Raw genomic sequence first — 18,450 nt, 5'->3', positions numbered from 1 at the left:
ATCAGTAAGTCAACCACCTCAGTAGGCAGGAGCAAAATGAACAGTAAACCCGAGAAGGGGTCATCTTCAGGAGGGAAGAGAGGACAGGCAGAGGAAGGACAAACATCCTTACCTGGGCCTACGGCTGTAGGGTGACCTTGACCGTGATCTCGCACACAGGGGAGAATTTCGGTGCGCACGGTGTCTGCAGTGGCTTGACTCATAGTAGTAGCAAGATCTGGAAGAGAGGAGAAAAATCAAACAGGCGTTTGCCACTGCCACTTAGCCCAGTTGATGAGCAGACCCGAGAAGCCTCTGGAACAGCACACTGCATTCAGGGCTCTTTCTTCCTAGCGACTAGTGAAATTTCCCAGTGACGTCTGTGTTCATCTAGTCAGCTTAGCAGTGGAGAGTGATGCGTCTCTCCCAGCGTCTCTTATTGATGGGAATGCTGAGTGCCAGCCTGCTACTGTCAGCTTTATCTTGCGTGGATCTCAGCTATCCTGGCACTGAGCAGCTCTCCAGGTAATGGAAAAAGTTAGAAGAGCAAGTTTCTTACAAATTGCTCCCTCTGATCTGTCTGGCTCAAGGCACTGTGCTCCTGGCAGACATATTTAAAAGAAGATGGGAGGATGTTTATGTGTACTAAAAGTCGCCAGGGGTCCAGCAGGGGTGTGGTGCAGCGGTGAGGGGCTGGGTGGTCTGTGTGGCTTGATTTGTGTTTCTTTTAACTTCCTGGGAGCACCTTATTCTTTGTGTGGGTTTGGACAAGGTTTACCTGGAAGAGGATCTACTGCCTGGGGACCGTGACCTTGACCTGGAATATGGTGATCGGGAACACGATCTGTGTCTAGAAAAGGACCTTGAACGAGAGCGCATCCTTTGGGGTCTTTGAGAAAATAAGGATTTGGGTGGTGACACGGAATCTCTACACGGAGAGTTAAAAGAAGAGCAAGAAGGCGACACATCGAACAATGAATAGGACTGCGGGCCGTGCCAAGGGTAACGCAGTTTATCACTTTCATCTTCGCTGTCATCAAACAGGCCATCCATGGCTAGTCCTGAATTGATAAACATAGGTAGTTTGGAGAATTGTTCATTACTGAAATCACTGTCCCTCAGTTCACTGGTCTTGTCTGCTTCGTCGTCAAAAACAGCTTGACTGGGATGACCGAAGTGCTTGTTCAGCTCAGCTCGGATTTCCTGGTCCTGGAGCTGTTTTCTGGTGCTGCAAGGAGAGACCTGCTTGCTGGCCTCCAGAGTCTCTCTCAGGTAGCACTGGTCTGAATCTGTGGAAGAACAAATCTGCCTCTGCCAATCGGAGGAGACATCTTTATATTCTATTTGTCTGGAGTCTGGGAGCTCCTGTGATAGATTAATGAGTATTTCCGTTTTGGAATTAATTGACTGACAATAGTCATGGTCACCAAACAGCCGGAGGCCTGGCCGCTTGGCCTTCCTGTCCTCGTGTCCACTGCTGAGCACGGAGGTCTTGCTGAGCTGGGCGTACAACTCGGACTGTTCTGGCCCTTTCTTGGTGGTGTTATGGCCTGAGGTACCAGAAGTTTCACTGTGCCGAGGCTTCTTGGATGGTGGAGGCACCACAGACTTGCAAGAGGACTTCAGCTTTGGAGAAGCCCTGAAAGGGTTTTCTTGGTTGGCTTTATGAGGAGGAGTTGTGGGTGGAGTTAGGCCTGAAGGGGAGGGGGGTGGGGAACACGAAAAGAAAAAAGGGGGAAGGGGAGAGAAAAGAGACAAAATAATATTAAGTGCCAGAATGTTTGCCAAACTTTTTCAAGATTTCAACAATGCTTCAAAGTGAACGAAGCAGAAGAAAGTAAATTCAAGAGAAGAGGTAAAAAAGTGACTCTATTCCTCTAAGCCTCTGTCACTGAGAAAAGATGAATCTACAATGCCTGGAAGCAGGAAGAACTGTGATATTGTGTGTTTCAAACAACACCAGTGCTAACAGATCCTGCTTCCCAGAAAACATTAAGAATCACCCCAGCCTTCTCCAGCACCAGGCACTCCTCAAGCTCTCCTGTCCAGAAGCATCATATTGTCTGTGCTGTGGACAAAGAAAGTGGAAGGACCTGGGGTGGGGGGTGGGGGGTGTCTCAGAATTGCTTTGGTAGCATTTGTCTACAGATTCTGCTGTGGAGGAGCCAATGGCTTGGATTTTTGGTCCAGTCAAGGAACCTTACCCTGGAGTCAAAAAATAAGGCAACTTTACCAAAAAAAGTGGAATGTAAAATAAAGGTGTCATTAAAAATAACAGTTAAAAAATGTTGATGTGTGACTTCCTAAGAAAAGGGAAAATTGTGAAAGCTTCAAAATGGTGGATTGACAGAGAAGAGGCAGAGATGACAGGCCTCTAGTCCAGTGAAGTTTCAGGAGGGGCTCAGGACACCAGACACCCCCATGACGGAAGGCGACGGTCCTTTGTCTCCACAGTTCATTAACTTAGTAAACCATGGCTAATGTCGGCGTAATCCATTCTTGTAAGCATAACTAATACACTCTGTCTAAAATCACAGAAACCTAAGCAAACAGGAAACTAAACAGCTACAGTGCAGGGCAGCAGACCAGTTTATTTACAGCACAACATCAGGGTGGGCTATGAGGCTGAAGGATTGGAATGAATCCAAGCTTTAGCTACTAAATAATTAGGTAAATAAAAAAATAAAGGAAGAAAGGGAAAACCATGTCAGCTGGTGTCTTAAGTGCTTTTCCACAGAAGGGCAGAAAATTCCATCAGAAGTTGTTACGGGAGCATCTGGGAAATCTAATGCTTCCATTAAGTTTCACCCCTGAGTAAGTCCTACTCATCCCTTTACGCCAAGGAAGAATTGTGAAATGTCTGCAGAGTCCACAGAACTTTGAAGAAGGGAAGGCTGGAGTTCAAATGACTTTATGCTTGTAAAGGAACATTGTCGTTTACAATATGCTTTCTGTTTAGGAGGATTAGTGAACACTATTCAGCAGAAAGAACTTCAAGTCTGCTAACAAGCCTGGGGTTAGACTTAAGGCAAGTGAATATTTCAAGGAAGGGCTAAGGAATCTTATCTTACTAGGGGGAAAATGATATCTACATTTAAAGAACCAAGCAGGTCACAGAAAACCACATGAAATTTTGATTTGTACAGTGTGACACTGCTTTTCTATTCTACTTTATAATAGAGATGGAAAAATTAATATTTCCCTAAAATAAAATATTTTACAGCAATTTTATTATGCATAGTGAATTCCCTCTAATTGAGGGAAGAGAGGGGATAAGTGAAAGGTGGTTTTCATTTGGAAATTCATCCTGGAGAAGATCGTAAGGACTGGGAAATGCAATCATTGCTCTTGGCTTTCCTTCATGTCACATGTGCGGTTCAAAACTGCCCCCCATTTTTTCAATATATTTTTATTGAACTACCGTTATTTTACATCCTTTTCAGCTTTTCACAATAAAGAATTTTTGTTTCTCGAAGTTTTCACTTTGGCTTGTTCCCCCTTTTTTTTAAATGCTCTAAGAGGTGTGGTCTCCACACCAAATACCCCATCATCCTCCACCACAGCCCACTGTGCCCTCTCCACCCATCCAGGCTTCTCCCCGTCCCTCTTCCTCCCTGACGCTCTCCCCCACCCTAGATGTCTCAGCTCTACAGTCAGCTTTCAAAAGCTGCTTTTAAAGCTGTCTGTGCCTGATCTTTAGTTAGTTTCTCTATATTCCACAAGTAAGGGAAACCATCTTGTACTTTGCTTTCTCCTGGTTCACTTCACTTAGGATAATCCCTTCCAATTTTATCAGCAACTAATTCTAGTTCTACCTCACTCTGTCTGGTAGTTAAAGGGGTGGAAGGGTCAGGATGAGTCTCTGCCTCGCTTCGTGATATACTCTTTAGCATCCCCTTTCATCGACAATTAAATCTATTACTCAATTTAAGAAATGTCTATGCGGTCTATCTTCTCTCTCTCCCTCCCTCCGTATCTGCCCCTCTTATTCCATTGATCTTTCTGCACTGTCCCATTCCTACACGCTAATTTTGGCCACACACCACCAACAATTATAATCACAACACATTTAAAGAATGTAATTCCTAGCAAAGAAATCACAAGTTCTCACATATATCTCATAGGAAGCTAAGATACTCAAATAAATAGTGATGATTAATCTCCCTTGACTGAGTAAATAACAGTCAAGATTCCAACTGACAGAGAGCTTGAATGGAAGGAAATGACATTCACCATCCTAAAACCCAGCTCCATACAACTCTTCATGATACCTCAAATCAGGTGATTTTTACATTTCTAGTAATTTCCTGCTCAGTAAATCAAGAATCACTCACTTGGTATTTACCAGATATTGCTAGATATCTTACTCATCTCTTTTTGAATGTGAATGTTATCTTTTCTATCCAAATGGATAAGCTCTTGCACTTATTTTTGGCTAAATCTTTTCTCAGTTTTATTTGTATTTTTCTAGCTCAGGTTTCAGTCATGGCTCACACATTTTAGTGGCCCAAGAGTCACTTGGAAAATTGATGAAACTTTTTTTTTAAGATGAATTTATCGATGCATACAGAACTGGGGTAGAGGCCAGAGGTGTAGGGGGAGAGAGGATTCACCAGAGACAGAGTGGGGAGCAGAACTGGCAGATTGACAAAGTACACTGCTGAGGGGAGCAGCGGGCGGGTCAGGAGAGGTCTGCCACGCCATGTGGGTCACCTCTGGGGCAGGCAGGGATCGAACTCATGCAGAAGTGGCTTTAGCTTCTCTGTGCTATGCTTTAACCCACTGAGCCACCAGGGAGGACCCTGATGAAACATTTTTAATGAGATGGTCCCCAACCCACATGGAGAGAGCTTCTGTCCTCCAATGCCTGCCGCCCACAGCCTTGGACTCAGGGAAGTGCATTTGACTGACATTCTAGACACATACAAAGAAACCCTAAACTTCAGAAACACCAAATTAGGCCACTATTAAAGAGAGACGGGTTCTAAAAATAGTTCAGCTATCTAGGGATTTTAAATATAGAAATTCTTTTTCGTCTTGAACATTCGAAACCTTTGTCCTAGAACCTAAGCTCATTATCGCTTAAATAACTGATTCTCGAGTTGCTCTTTGGGGTGGTGACCCCCCATTGTAGTTTCTTTTGGTCCAAAACAAAGTCTTTCAACTCCTTCAGCCACTGACTGCCTGTGGCAGCCACGGGGCACCTCCCTGGGCTGCAGCCTCCCCAGAGCCCGTGATCTCAGGGTGTCAGCCCCAAGGACTTCAATGTCCTTTTAAAAATGGAGGCAACTGCTTACAATTGGAAGAATATTATCTTATGTATATGCTTAAAATTTACAGAAAGCCACTGAGATAACCAATACTCCCAGTGAGCAAACAAGCATATCAGGGCCATCTTCTGTTTACTGCCACTTGTTAAGTCAAAGAAATGATACTGGCTTAGTGGCTCTTAGTGGTAAGGGGGTAGTTTTATGCATTCAAAACACCAGCAAGGGTGTAAAAGGCTGGTAATTCGATACAAAAATTAAACACAAAAGTGTAATACTTGATTAGAGGATGGAAGATATTTTAGGACTCATGAGTAGATAGGTAGATGGAAATAATTCAGATAACTCTCAATGTTGCACTGTTTGCAGAAACATCTTTAATCAAACCATACTTCAGAACAAGACCGAGCAATCTCAAAGATCACAAGACTTTGGGTCACCAGTACCTAATTGAAAAGACATTTCCAGGTCCTCCCTGGTGGTGCAATGGGTTAAACCATAGCACTAGGAGGCTGTCCACAGCCACTGCAGCACGAGTTCAAACCCCGGCCAGGGAGGTGACCCACATGGCACAGCAGACCTCTCCTGGCTGGCCCGCTGCTCCTCTGAGCAGTGTGTTTCAGTCAATTTGCCTGTTCTGCTCCCCATTCTGTCTCTGGTGAATCCTCTCAACCCCTGCACCTATGGCCTATACCCCAATTCTTGTACGCATACATAAATAAATCCTAACAAAAAAAAAAGAAAAGAAAAGACATTTCCAGAAAGAATCAAGACACAAAACTAAACCACACAAGATGAAACAAAAAATGTAGGAAGTATTTATTTTTTATTTTAAGTGTAACATTTAAGAATTGTGATGGGACAGGGAACCTCTTACTGTTCCTGAACTAAGTGGATTTTGCTCACCTCATGTCCCCCTCCAGAACTGGTCCCCCTGGGGTCAGAGCAGTCAGTGCTCAATCCTAGACATGACCCCCTTTGCTCATCTTCCCACTCACTGCAGGACCCTCCACGCAAACCTAAATCAACAGTGCTAATGCTTCCCATCACCTCCAGATTATTTCCTTTGTGTTGATTTTCTGGAGAATGTGTACATTTTGGTGTTGACAGTACAAGGTATATTCCGTGCTCCCTCTTGAACTTAGCAGGTTTTGACAGATTTATGTGAGGACAGATGGCCATTATAGGCTGAAGGCTGACAAGAGGCAGTTCAGAGCATTGTTAACACACTTGCACAAACTCTCAGCAGTGCAGCCCTGTGCAGAATGTAATTCAGACTATAGCTTTTTTATTGCTGCCTATTTTCTTTTGTCAAAAGAGCCTGCTGTGCAGAGCAACAAATGGCTGCTATTACCCAGAATGTAATGGGTGTCAGACAAATCACGTAACACAAACAATCAAGAGTATGTAGGTCATATTTCAACAGAGCACAACCTTAGCAATATTTATGATTACTGCATTGAAATGTGCTCTATAATAAACAAGTACCTCTACATCACTCACACTTATGCACTTCTGCACAGCAAATCTGGAGAAGTGGAGCACACTCGACAGCCAGCTTTTTAAACAGTCCTTTTATTTTTTTTTAAGTCAGAGACAAGTTTTCTTTGGTTGTGTTTTTCATTATGTGCTATAAAACGATTTTCTTGGAGGAGCTCTCTTTGGGGTTTGTTTAATTGAACAGCTCTGATAAATCGGGGACTCCTTTGCTCTACGCTGTTTCTCTGTGTTCCCCATCCACCTGATCACAGCAGTGAGGTGGTGTTGTTGCTAAATCGGTGCGCAACATTTTATAGCATCTACTAATTCTGCAACTTACTTTGGAGTTTTATTCCAGAGTGTTATTTTTCTTCTGTGTCATGCCAATGGAGATAATTCTTAAGGAAAAACAAGAAGAAGAGGGTTTCTAATTTACTGTAAAAATCACTTAAAAGTGGAGGACTGGTCAGAGAAAGGTGTGTGATCTTTTCTACACTCATTTTTTAAGCCTCTAGAACTCTGTGTAACAAGAGAGGCTGGGAAGAGCTGATACTCACCAAAAGCCACTACTGCTCCCCCCACTGTTAGAATATCCTGTTGATAGAAGTTCCTCCAGTCCCAACCTCTTCCCCACTGCCCCAGGTTGCACTGGAGCTCCTGGAGAGGCAGCAGCAAAAGTGTTAATCCCTGACACAGGGGGGCCTCCTACCCCGTACTGGCTGGCTTCACTCCCAGCAGCTCTGAGAGTGTCCCTGCCTTTACTGCTTTTTAAGGATTTCCTATATCACACCTGATTACTAGGGAACATGCTGGCCTCGCTAAAGAACTTCAGAACATTCCTACGCCATGTCTCTGATTCCCCAACTCTTGCTCCTGGGAGATAAAGATATTATTAAGTGGCCTTTGTGGACTTTCCCACAGAGTCAGAGCAGGAGAAGGGAGAAGCTGGGGTAAAGGGTAAGTGGCTTTCTAGGAAACTACCATTAGCCCCCTCCCCCAAATCTGATGTTGGGAGAGGATATAGCTTTGTTATCCTTGATTTAGAGAAAATAGATACCATTTCCAGACAAGAAAACTGAGGAAGAAAGGAAGTATCTTACAGATATTGGGTCAAGAAGAATGAGATTAAACATGGAAAATGAAGGACATGACTGAAATAGGAATAAATTCCTGATAGTCAGAATTGCCAAACATTGGAATGGACTATGAAGAGAACTAGTTGGTATTCCATTCCTGGATTCTTTAGGCAGAGGGATGGAATGCATGACTCATCCAAGTTACTTCCCAGTACTAGGATCTGATGGTTGTCCTTTAAATCCACCAACTACTTTTTTGCTTTGGCCAATTTTCCAAAAATATCACATACAACAAGCATATATTAAAAGGTATAGCCCATTTATTCTGATATTCACTATTACATCAAAATGAACTTTTAAATGAGAAATCCCAAAAAGACATTGAAAGACTCTGCATAAAAGAAAAAGAAATGACAAATTGGTTAATGAATAGACTTTTTTTTTTTTTGAGTAAACATTTTTTAAAGCATAAGTCCAGTGAAGTGTGCTTTGAATGACTGCCAATTTAAACTGAGGGAAAACATTAAGTGAGAAATAAATAACACCAAATCACACATCCACTGTCATCAAAACCATGGAGGGAAAGTGTATCAATGGGGAAAAATTGCTAGGGCTTAGTGTGTTAAGGTGATGAGACTGCTGATTATTTTCTCCACCTCATTTTCCCAATTAGTTATAAAATTGTTACATTACTGTTTGTTACTTTTATAGTAATAACAATAAAACAATTTGCATATACTTATGCACAAAGATGAAATTTGGGGGCCAGCCATTTTGGTCTTCAACCAAATTCCTTCATGTCTGTGGTTAAAACCATCATCTCATTCAGCTGACACTGCTTTGCCATTCCATTTCAAAAACAAAAAGTCTAGACTCTGAAAATCTCCATATGCAATAGATTTAAATGCCTTCTGCCAAAAGAGCATTCTCTTTTCTCTCATCTTGCTTTACTAACAGCTATTTTGAAATCAAATTAGTTTTTACACCTGTAAAAGTGAAGTGTTTTTTTTATCAGCCAAAATGAGCTAGTTTAGGACAATCACAAAGTCAGACCAGCTGGCAATACCTAATAAAGCAAACTTCCTATCTCATCCCTCCTGTTTCCCAAAGACAGTGCAGATGGGACAGAGGGATTATTCTGGAGGTCTTCACATTTTGTTGACTTCTTACTTTTCTAGCTAAATGTTTTGAAAATTGCGCTAACATTTGGGAGAATAAAGAAAAAAAGAAGACACGAGAATAGCTTAATACACTTCCTCTGTCACAACCAAAACAAATTAAGGGTGTAGACCAAGGATCAGCAAATCCACATCGTGAATGATGTTTCCACCCCCACCCCTGCTGCACCTATGGCAGACATCACTAATTGATCATGACATTCCCACTGAGCACAGACTTGGCCTTAGAATCCTTCTCAACACAATGATCCTGGCAGCCAATACCAATCAATGATACTTGGCAAGTGAAATGAAACCTATTTAACATAACAGATGTCGACCACTATCTTTAAAATTCAGGCTATAGGAAAGAGACATAATCTCTAGTTAGACAGATGCCTTGAACCCTGGGTCTACCACAGAGCTACTGTCAACATATAGCTTTTTTCTCAACAATGAAATGGGCAGACAATCAAAAAGATAATATATGTAAAGTATGTAACCTCTAGAATTTATAGTAGAGTAGATGCAGGTATTGTTGAAAGAATATCAAAGAGGAGATCTTTCTATCAATGATTTGATAATTCACACCAAAGCAGCAAATATTTAATTTTGGGAAATTTGGGAGATTTTGCCACAAAACAAGAATATAATTTTATATGTAAGAGTGCCAAGGAGGATATAAGCATTGACATCGATAAAAGGGAACAGGTAAAGACAATCAAAATTTGAAAAGATGAGGTGCAAAGAACAATGGACTCATAGCTGAAATCAACAGACAATTAGAAATTCACTAACACTTAATGAATACTTATATATACTCAGTTATATCTTATTCATGTTTCATATCAATTTCTCACAGCAATTAAATGAGATGCAATTATGGTTATGTCTTCATCGATGCAAAAGGCCACTGACCTCACAGAAGTTAATTAAACTAACCATACAGTTAGATGAGGTTAGATCCAGAATTTGAAGCTAGTATTGTCCATTATAGAGCCAAGGTTTTACATATTATCACTAAGTGATCCGCTTTTAAAAAATCATAATAGACTACTACATCCACTTTGCTGATTATCAAGTGTATTAAGCAGGCTGAACTGCATGAAATTGCCACTTTGGTATGACAAAAATGGTTGAATATTGGAAATTTTATGTTTCAAACTATATTTTAGTTCTTTGCGTAATTCAGCAATTTCATTTGGGAATTACAAATATGACTTCAAATTTGAGGAAAATGAGACTTAGAAAATATCAAGGATATAGGAATCTTAGCAACTTGAATATGAAGGAGATAAATAGTATTTCCTTGTATTTCCTTGCTGATTTCACTACCCTTGCCAAATTCATTATTCCCTAACTATCACTTTAAATATCCTGTCTTCTCATCCTATTACATCAGTATCTTCTCCCCATATCTAATGCCAATATTTCTATCCCCAGGTCAGTTTTGCTTATGGAAGTTAGCTAGACTCCCTCTGCTGGGTCGACACTGTGACCTATGACATTAAGTATTGGCACAATGCTTACACTTCTTTTCAATCCTCTGTGCAAAAATTACACTTAACTTGAAGCCATCATATAGTGTATTCTTTGATGTCGTCTTTGTTCCCTTTGGGGATTCTTTTGAGGCACACTTAGTATTGGTCCTATCCTCCAAATACTACTATGCAACACATTTTACTGAAGATTTTTGGAGAAAGTGGAGACCATCAATATCACAAACTGCTTGAAATTCCAAATCCACAAAATAGCTATCAAAATTAACCTGTCCTCTCCCAAGCTCTAGCTTTACACACCACCCTTTAGACAGTTTCCAAGCTTCTTTTTGCCTCCTTGAGCCTCCTCCAAGTTCCTCTTCATCCTCTTGTTTTCCAGTAGTTCTAAATTCTTTCTCATACATACTACACTTGAGCCTGACAGTTTCTCTAATTTACATTTGCAAATTTCAGAAGCACCATGTTTAAAAAATTAAAAGCCACCCTACACTAGGGCACAACTTACTTAGGTGACAGCAAGCTACTTGTATGATGCTCCTTATTTCCCCACTAAACTCTAAGCACACCTCCCAAATACAATATTTATTTAGCACATTCTATGAGCCAACTACTATGTTCCTTATTTTACAAGGATTAGTCTATTAATATCTAAGTCTTAACACTTGCTATACACCAACAAGATCTACTCTACTGCAAGCAGAGAGCCAATATTAAAAATGTTTTTACATTGATTTCCACTGAATCCAAGAATCTTTCAAAGTTTTAAGAATCAAGGATCTAAGCTAATAAGATGAAGTATTCACTGACAGAAATAAATGCACTGTATATATATTTAAGGATTCTAAATATTTTTAAAAGCATCTGCACTAAATCTCTACTTTTTTGTCAATAGCATAGGCTATTATCCTTTCAAAATGCTAACTAAATTATTTAAAAGTTGGCATGTATCAGTAAGAATAACTTTAAAATTTCTAGCAAGAAAAATGTAAACAAAAGTAGGTGTTTTTTTTTTTTTTCATGGTAACAATCTCACTAATAATCACAAATTAGAGACATAAGTTAAAGGCAAAGAAGCCTAGTGCTATCAAGAATACACTAAAGCAAGTACGGCCCTACAGTGCTAGCAGGGTTAAAAAATGGAAATACCGGGGCCATCCCTGGTGGCTCAGCGGGTTAAAGCACAGAACTAAGAAGCTAAAGCCACTTCCGCATGAGTTCGATTCCCGCCTGCCCTGGAGGTGACCACATGGCGCAGCAGACCTCTCCTGACCCGCCCGCTGCTCCCCTCAGCAGTGTACCTTGTCAATCTGCCTGTTCTGCTCCCCACTCTGTCTCTGGTGAAGCCTCTCGCCACCTCTGAATCTCTGGCCTGTACCCCAGTTCTGTATGCACAAATAAATAAATCTTTAAAAATAAAATGGAAATACCCCTTTTAGAAATCTCTGAGCAATATATATCAAAGGTTCTAAAGATATTTATATCTTTGTATTTGGTACTTATAACTAATAGGCACTTCAATAAGAGGTGCCTATTTTTTTAAATTATGAATAGATATTAAATAAGAGGTGCCATAATTTTTAGATTATGAATAGATATTTTGTGGCAATGCTATTTTAAAATAGTAATATTTTAAGAACATGAATACATAAAATGAGAATATGATTAAAGAAATTTGGATATACCACCTCAAATTAATGTTACACAGCACACTACAGACATGATAAAAAAGGGTCAGTGAAGATGCAAACATTTCTTTTTAAAACTTCAATCGAAAAATCAGGATGCAAAATGACATACAGAGGAGGCCCTCTACACCTTCAGGTCCTGCATCTGCAGATTCAAACAATCATGAACCAAAAATATAATATGTACTAAGTGTTAGGCTGTGATGGTTGTATCTGTACTAAAGTCTCAGACTTTTCTTGTCATTATTCCATAACTGACACTAGGCTAAATCTCTTCAGAGCATTTACATTATACTAATGTCATAGTGATTATTTATATCACATGGGAGTATATAATATATGGCTTACATGCCAATTCTACACCGTTTTATAGAAAGGACTTGACTATACTACTTCCAGATACTAAGGTGCAGCTGGGTTTGCAAAGGGATTAAAGATATATAAAAAATAGTAACCAATGCTGTGGATATCTTTTGCATCTTAGAACTATGAACAACTGTTCTACTATTTTATATTTCTGACGATTATTATCGTAAGCTATAGTTTTTGTTTGTTTTTCCACAAATGATAGTATTTCCTTCATGGAAAGCTTGGTATTGTTTATGCTGTGACACTTTCTCAGGTCTCTCTAAAGTCAAGTCACTGACTAATACAACACGTTCTGAACACCTCTGGTTCATAGATACCTTTCCAGGAATCAGTTGCCATGAACCCAGTAGTATAGGTCCCCAAACCAGTTAATATGCATATGCTGATGGCTGCAACTATACAAGATAATACAATATTTTTAAATGAATGAAATATGAGTGAGAAAAGTTGTTTCCATAAAAAGACACAATAAAGAACTGTCAAAGCAGTTATAGATGGGAGGTATCAGAAAATACTGAGGAAATATGACGAGCTATGATTATAATTACATGAAAATATAGGATGACTTTGTACTTATCCTACCACATAAACATCTTTCATTCTTTTCTTTCAAAGTGCAAGAAATGAGAGTTGGATATTCTCTATGTAGCATTGGGCCATTTTTGCCAGCAAAATGAATAGCTCCCCAGTTAGTTAAATTCAGTTCTCTTTATTCTACCAAAAATTTGACATTTAAAAGTAGATTCTCGTGCTTGAATTAAAAGTAAAATGACAAAACTGTATATCCTTCAATCAACTTTCTAGATAGACAACAAAATACTCATTCTCATTGGTTAGAAAGGAAGGACTCAACAGCATATGATACATATATAAAAAAGTCACTCATCATCACAAATGTAAATTATAATTTCTCAAGAAGTGGTGTTATATATGCTTATGAGTGACTATATATGCACATCCATAAATTATAAGCATATGTATAAATGTACACAAAATAAAGTTGTATATGTATAGTTTGTGAATTTACATACACACACATAAAATAAATATAAATACCACAAAATTAACCACTCTATTGCTTGGCCAAATCATGCAATCATGCAATAGACCTTTCATAAGAAGGTAATTTAGCAAACTCAAAGTGTGAAATTAAACTTAGCGACAATGACCGCGGTGTGTGTAGGCAGCAGAGTTCTGGTTGAAAGCATCTTGTTTAACTTACTGTTCCTTTACCCTTATCAGCAATGGCCAGAGCCAAGAAACTTCTTGTTCAGACATCCTAAGATTCACTTTCCAGTGGGGTTCAAGTACCTAAACCTAAAGCACTTAGGTCAAAGTCACCGTTTCCAACCAACTCAGAAGTCTGCCCAGGGACTCTGAGTAGTAATTTTCTCAAGGCTAGTTCGCATCAAGGTTCCTTCCTCCTCAGTATGTGAAGTAAAGTCTGGTGGAATGAGTCCAGAAATCAAATGCTAAAAGAAACTGATCTTGTTTGAAATAATACGTGTGTGTGTGTGTGTGTGTGCGTGTGTGTATGAAACCACACATATAAAACCACACACACACACATTTATATGTTATATATGATCATATTTTCATCTTTCTCCTCGAGGGGAAAGATAAACATGATAACACATATAGGATAATATTGTATAATGGAAAGCAGAAAATATCCCACTTGAGTACTGGTAATCCATGAATTCAAATTCAAATCTTTGAACTGTGCTTTATAGCTTTGTGATCTTGGGAAAGTTACCTAACGTCTCTGAGTCCTATTTCCTCTTCTTAAAAATGAGAAACTTATCACCACTCATAAGTCATTGTGAAATTTGCTGAAATCACTTAAATGCTTGGCATATTTTTTGAGTAGGCGATCAATAAATGTTCATTTCTACTCAAGTTTTGGTCTTACTCATAAATGGTATCACAAAAGGCTCTAAAACAAGCACATATGTCAAAGGGTCTGGCCCAGGTCTAATAACATAATAAATGTATTATCTTAAAGTAAAATAAACAACTGAAAACTTTATAGGTAACTTCTTATCCAAAGTGGTTTGTACTCATTGTTAATATCATTAATCATTAGAAAGTATTGTCTATCAGTTAATATATGTTTACATACGCATGAAAACACACACACACACACACACAGAGTTCCAAATGAAATGTCAGTCTTACCTGCAGTTCCAGAGAGTTCCACACTTAAGGTTCGTTCAATAGTCTTGTTCTCAAATGGGGAACCCTTGGGATCACTGGAAGATATGGCACATTTATAAAAACAAACTGAAATGGAGTTGCTGTAGCCAAATGAATTAGAACCCCCTTCCCTTTCTGAAAATGATTACATTTCTTAATACTTACTTTGGTGACTCTGGGGTCAGAGGAAGAGTTAAAGTTGTTGGTTTAGCTAAAGGAAGAAAAAGGAAACTAATTATGAAATATTGAATGAACTTAGACTTATTTTTTTTTCTACTACAGTCTGGTTGGAATTTGGAATTTGGATAGAACTAAAGGAAGGAAATCCCTGAATACTGGATCCAAGTCAGACAAGAGTCCATTATGCGCAAACGAATTCCAAACAACATTTGTGTCAGTAAACTATCATTCAAAACACACACAAAAACAGAATTTCCCCTAAAATGTGGCATCCCCGTTAAGGGTACAACATTTGCATCCCGCCATCAAAGAGAAATAATGTTTTCTATTTTAATTCGGAATACAGTACACGGTTTGTTTCAACAAGAAAACAGCAGAGTAACTACAAGATGACAGAACGTTATGAATATTCAGCTGATTTTTCTCCTAAAATGTATAATTTTATATCTAGCCCTGAGAATAGTTATATCTCTGAGGCCAAAGCTCAAGCAATAACCATTTCATTCACTGAAAATTAATTTGTGAGATTATGGCAAATTGTGGACATGGCTCCAGATGGTTTAAAAGGGTTCAGATCCCCAAATCTGAGAGACTAATAAAGTGAGATGCCATGTAAATCAGCAGAGAGACCCACCAACTTATAAACAGAGCTCATCTATTTCTATGCTTCCTACAACTTAACTCCAACAAGAGGCATTCCCCAACTATATAGGTGGAGTAAGAATCTTCTTTTCACTCCAAAATTATAATTGCTTATCTTTGGAAGTCTTATATTTTGAACAGAAGATGAGAAATGTACTTGCGATATATATTCACATACTGTGTATATATATGGCATCCAATAAAAATGTATTTATGTGTACATAGGTTTATGTCAATTTTTTTCCCATTAAGATGACTGCTTGCAGAAAGTCAAGTGGTAGTTACTTATGTCATAAAAATCACAGACTTTGAAACAAAAGGTCCTTGGAATAATTTTTTTTTTTTACTTTAGGGGTGAAAAACTTGAGACTTAATGATATTAAATGACATTACAGAATCAGAAAACTAGTAACTGGCAGGATTGGCCCAGAATATGTTTCATTTCTCTTTTTATCAAAAGGAATTGTATTCAATGGATTTTAAAGTAAATTAATCAACCTCAGTAATTAAGGTCCTTTGAAATGAGAAAATATTATTTATAGCTGATTTAGGCTAAAATTAGGTACTTTACTACGATAAATAGTATTTACACATTTAACTAGTAAGTTTAGATTTAGTTTTTAAACAACTGAATGGCTTATCACTTATCCAATGTGCATCCAGAAATGTGAAACATATACTGTCTTCTACAATTAGGTACATTGATTTATTTTTTTTTTTTTACTTATACAGATAAATGAACTGTGTCTGTTTCTTTTTTTTATATGTGTGCTATAATAAGTCTTCCAAAAAGAATACACTTATGAAAGAACTTCATAAATTTTTATGGAATTCCATTAGTAATTATATAATGCAACAAGTTTTACTAAAAAAAAAATCTCCAGATATTAACTTTATGCTATGTCATCCAACAAATTTACATTGCAAAATCAGCCACTTTTCAAATAGTGGAGGCTATCTGAATGCTCAAAGAAGATTCCCAAAATTCTGGTAGTTGGGTACAGGTAAAGTGAAGGGCAATACAAGGAGAAAAAGTGGGATCACATTTCATAGGGCCAAGGAAAAGGGGAAAGAGGGGTACAGAAAAAGCTTAGCAGGCTCTGTTCTCCATGTAAGCCAGCGCTCAGAAAAGTTATGCTTGCAAAATACTGAGTTGTTTTACTGAAAGTTTAAATCATAACCCTCCAATGGTTACTAACCAGGAGACTCTTGGACCCAGGAATGCGTCTTTCCCATTCATATGATGACAATTTTAATGAAAGAGGAATTAATAAATGGATACCAACATGCACCAAAGGTCAGGTCATTATTCTAAGAAACCCACAAAAAGTACCTAACACCCCCCACTGTCACAGAGACACATGGAAGAGAAGGGGGGAAATGCAATCCATTAAGAAAGCAGCCTCAGTAGATCTTGATTATGACCTCTTAAACTCTGAGTAAGTTCTCCCTGAAGATGAACTTTATTTTCTGTTGTTTATAATCAGCCAGCAAGTTTATTTAATTATTTGCTTACTTTTGGCTTATAATAACTACAGGAATTGGTTGTTGTGTGTTGTTTGCTTGTTTTGGTTAACAGGCTTTGCTCTGAAATAAGGTTTTATTTCTTGTCACCAACATATACTTCGGAAAGGTCCACATATACACAGCAGTTCTTATCTAAACAATACATCCTTAACAGGCCAATTTAACACCTTATAGCTAAAGTGTATAGTATTATTCAGTGGTGAATGAATTTCAAACCCTCAAAATCTACAGAAACAACTAATATTTAAAAAATGAAAAATCAGGAGGAGTCAGAATAGGGAGGGGAGAGCCCAGGGTACTGTGGTGATTAAGCATCGGTGCTATAATGGTGTGAGAACTATGCATACTACACCTAAGGGAGAAGTCAGATCCTGCACAAAAACTAACAACGACGTGAGAAAATAAATAAACAACTGTAGTACCTAATAAATGCTATATTGAAAATATGTGCCTTTGGGTGGGTTCACCTATTGCAGGGTAGCCCAGAACAGAGTTACTCAGCTCCAGAAAAGGAGCACATGACAAGAATAAGAGTGAGAGCTCTCTGGTGCACGGTTGGATTCACTCACTAGAGTAAAACCTGTGACCTCCCTTCACCTGAGACCTTCAGTCACCAAGGAGTTCCCGAGTGATGATTCTGCTTTAAGAGGTATTATTCCAACTCCAATGTATGAAGTCCAACAGAGTGAAGTGGGCCATAAAAGAATCTGACCCATTGCGACGAACATATTTCTGTAAACTGTCAGAAAGGGGTGGACTGGGATTTTTAAAATATTCAACAAGGAACACCTAATTGAGAGTCAATTTCAAGTGTTTAAAGAAGGTTCCTGAAAATCCTGGAGCAAAGGTGAACAGAGATATGAGCAGGATATCCAAAACACTGGGAAAGGAAATACTTGCAATAGTAGCAATAACACTAGAGAAAGGAAAGATACTTCAATCTAGACCACGATCTCACTCATACACAAAAATTAATTCAAAATGGATAAAAGACTAGGATGTAAGACCTGAAACCATAAAATACAGAGAAGACATAGGCAAAATTATCTGTGGCATAGGCCAAATGATGTCTTTTTAGATTCATCTCCAACAGCAAGAGAAAATAGAAACAATTGGGATGACAGCAAGCTAAGAAACTTCTGCACAATGAGAGAAACTGACATTACTAAAACATCATTACTACAAAAGATACCCTATAGAACGTAGGAAATATTTCCACAGGAGAAATATTTCCATCTGACAAGAGGCTGACATTCAAGATCTATAAAAAACTCACACAACTCAGCAAGAGAAAACAACCATTTAAAAATGGCAGAAGAACTAAACTCTTCAAAGAAGATGTTGTTCTATAGGTATAGAAGAAGATATGTTCTATAGGTAAGTGGGAAAAAAAA

At 38.6% G+C, this 18,450-nt stretch overlaps 1 protein-coding gene across 4 annotated transcripts in view; it reads right to left on the bottom strand.

Moving 5' to 3' along the window:
- The window catches only part of PPARGC1A (peroxisome proliferator-activated receptor gamma, coactivator 1 alpha), a 640,627-nt gene that overhangs the window by 16,358 nt on the left and 605,819 nt on the right, over window positions 1–18,450 (bottom strand). For all 4 annotated transcript variants that reach the window (XM_004681370.2, XM_012724162.1, XM_012724163.1 and 1 more), the window contains 4 exons: window positions 14,873–14,918; window positions 14,690–14,763; window positions 758–1,673; window positions 113–217 (listed from right to left, as the gene is read on the bottom strand). In XM_004681370.2, coding sequence (XP_004681427.1) covers window positions 113–217; window positions 758–1,673; window positions 14,690–14,763; window positions 14,873–14,918 — 1,141 coding nt within the window. The remainder of the gene's footprint in view (window positions 1–112; window positions 218–757; window positions 1,674–14,689; window positions 14,764–14,872; window positions 14,919–18,450) is intronic.

This window comes from Condylura cristata, unplaced genomic scaffold, assembly GCF_000260355.1.
Source record: "Condylura cristata isolate star-nosed mole 26May11 unplaced genomic scaffold, ConCri1.0 scaffold00012, whole genome shotgun sequence".
NCBI lineage: Eukaryota > Metazoa > Chordata > Mammalia > Eulipotyphla > Talpidae > Condylura > Condylura cristata.
Note: the sequence above shows the minus strand (reverse complement) of the source record. Positions and strands in the feature narration are given on the sequence as shown.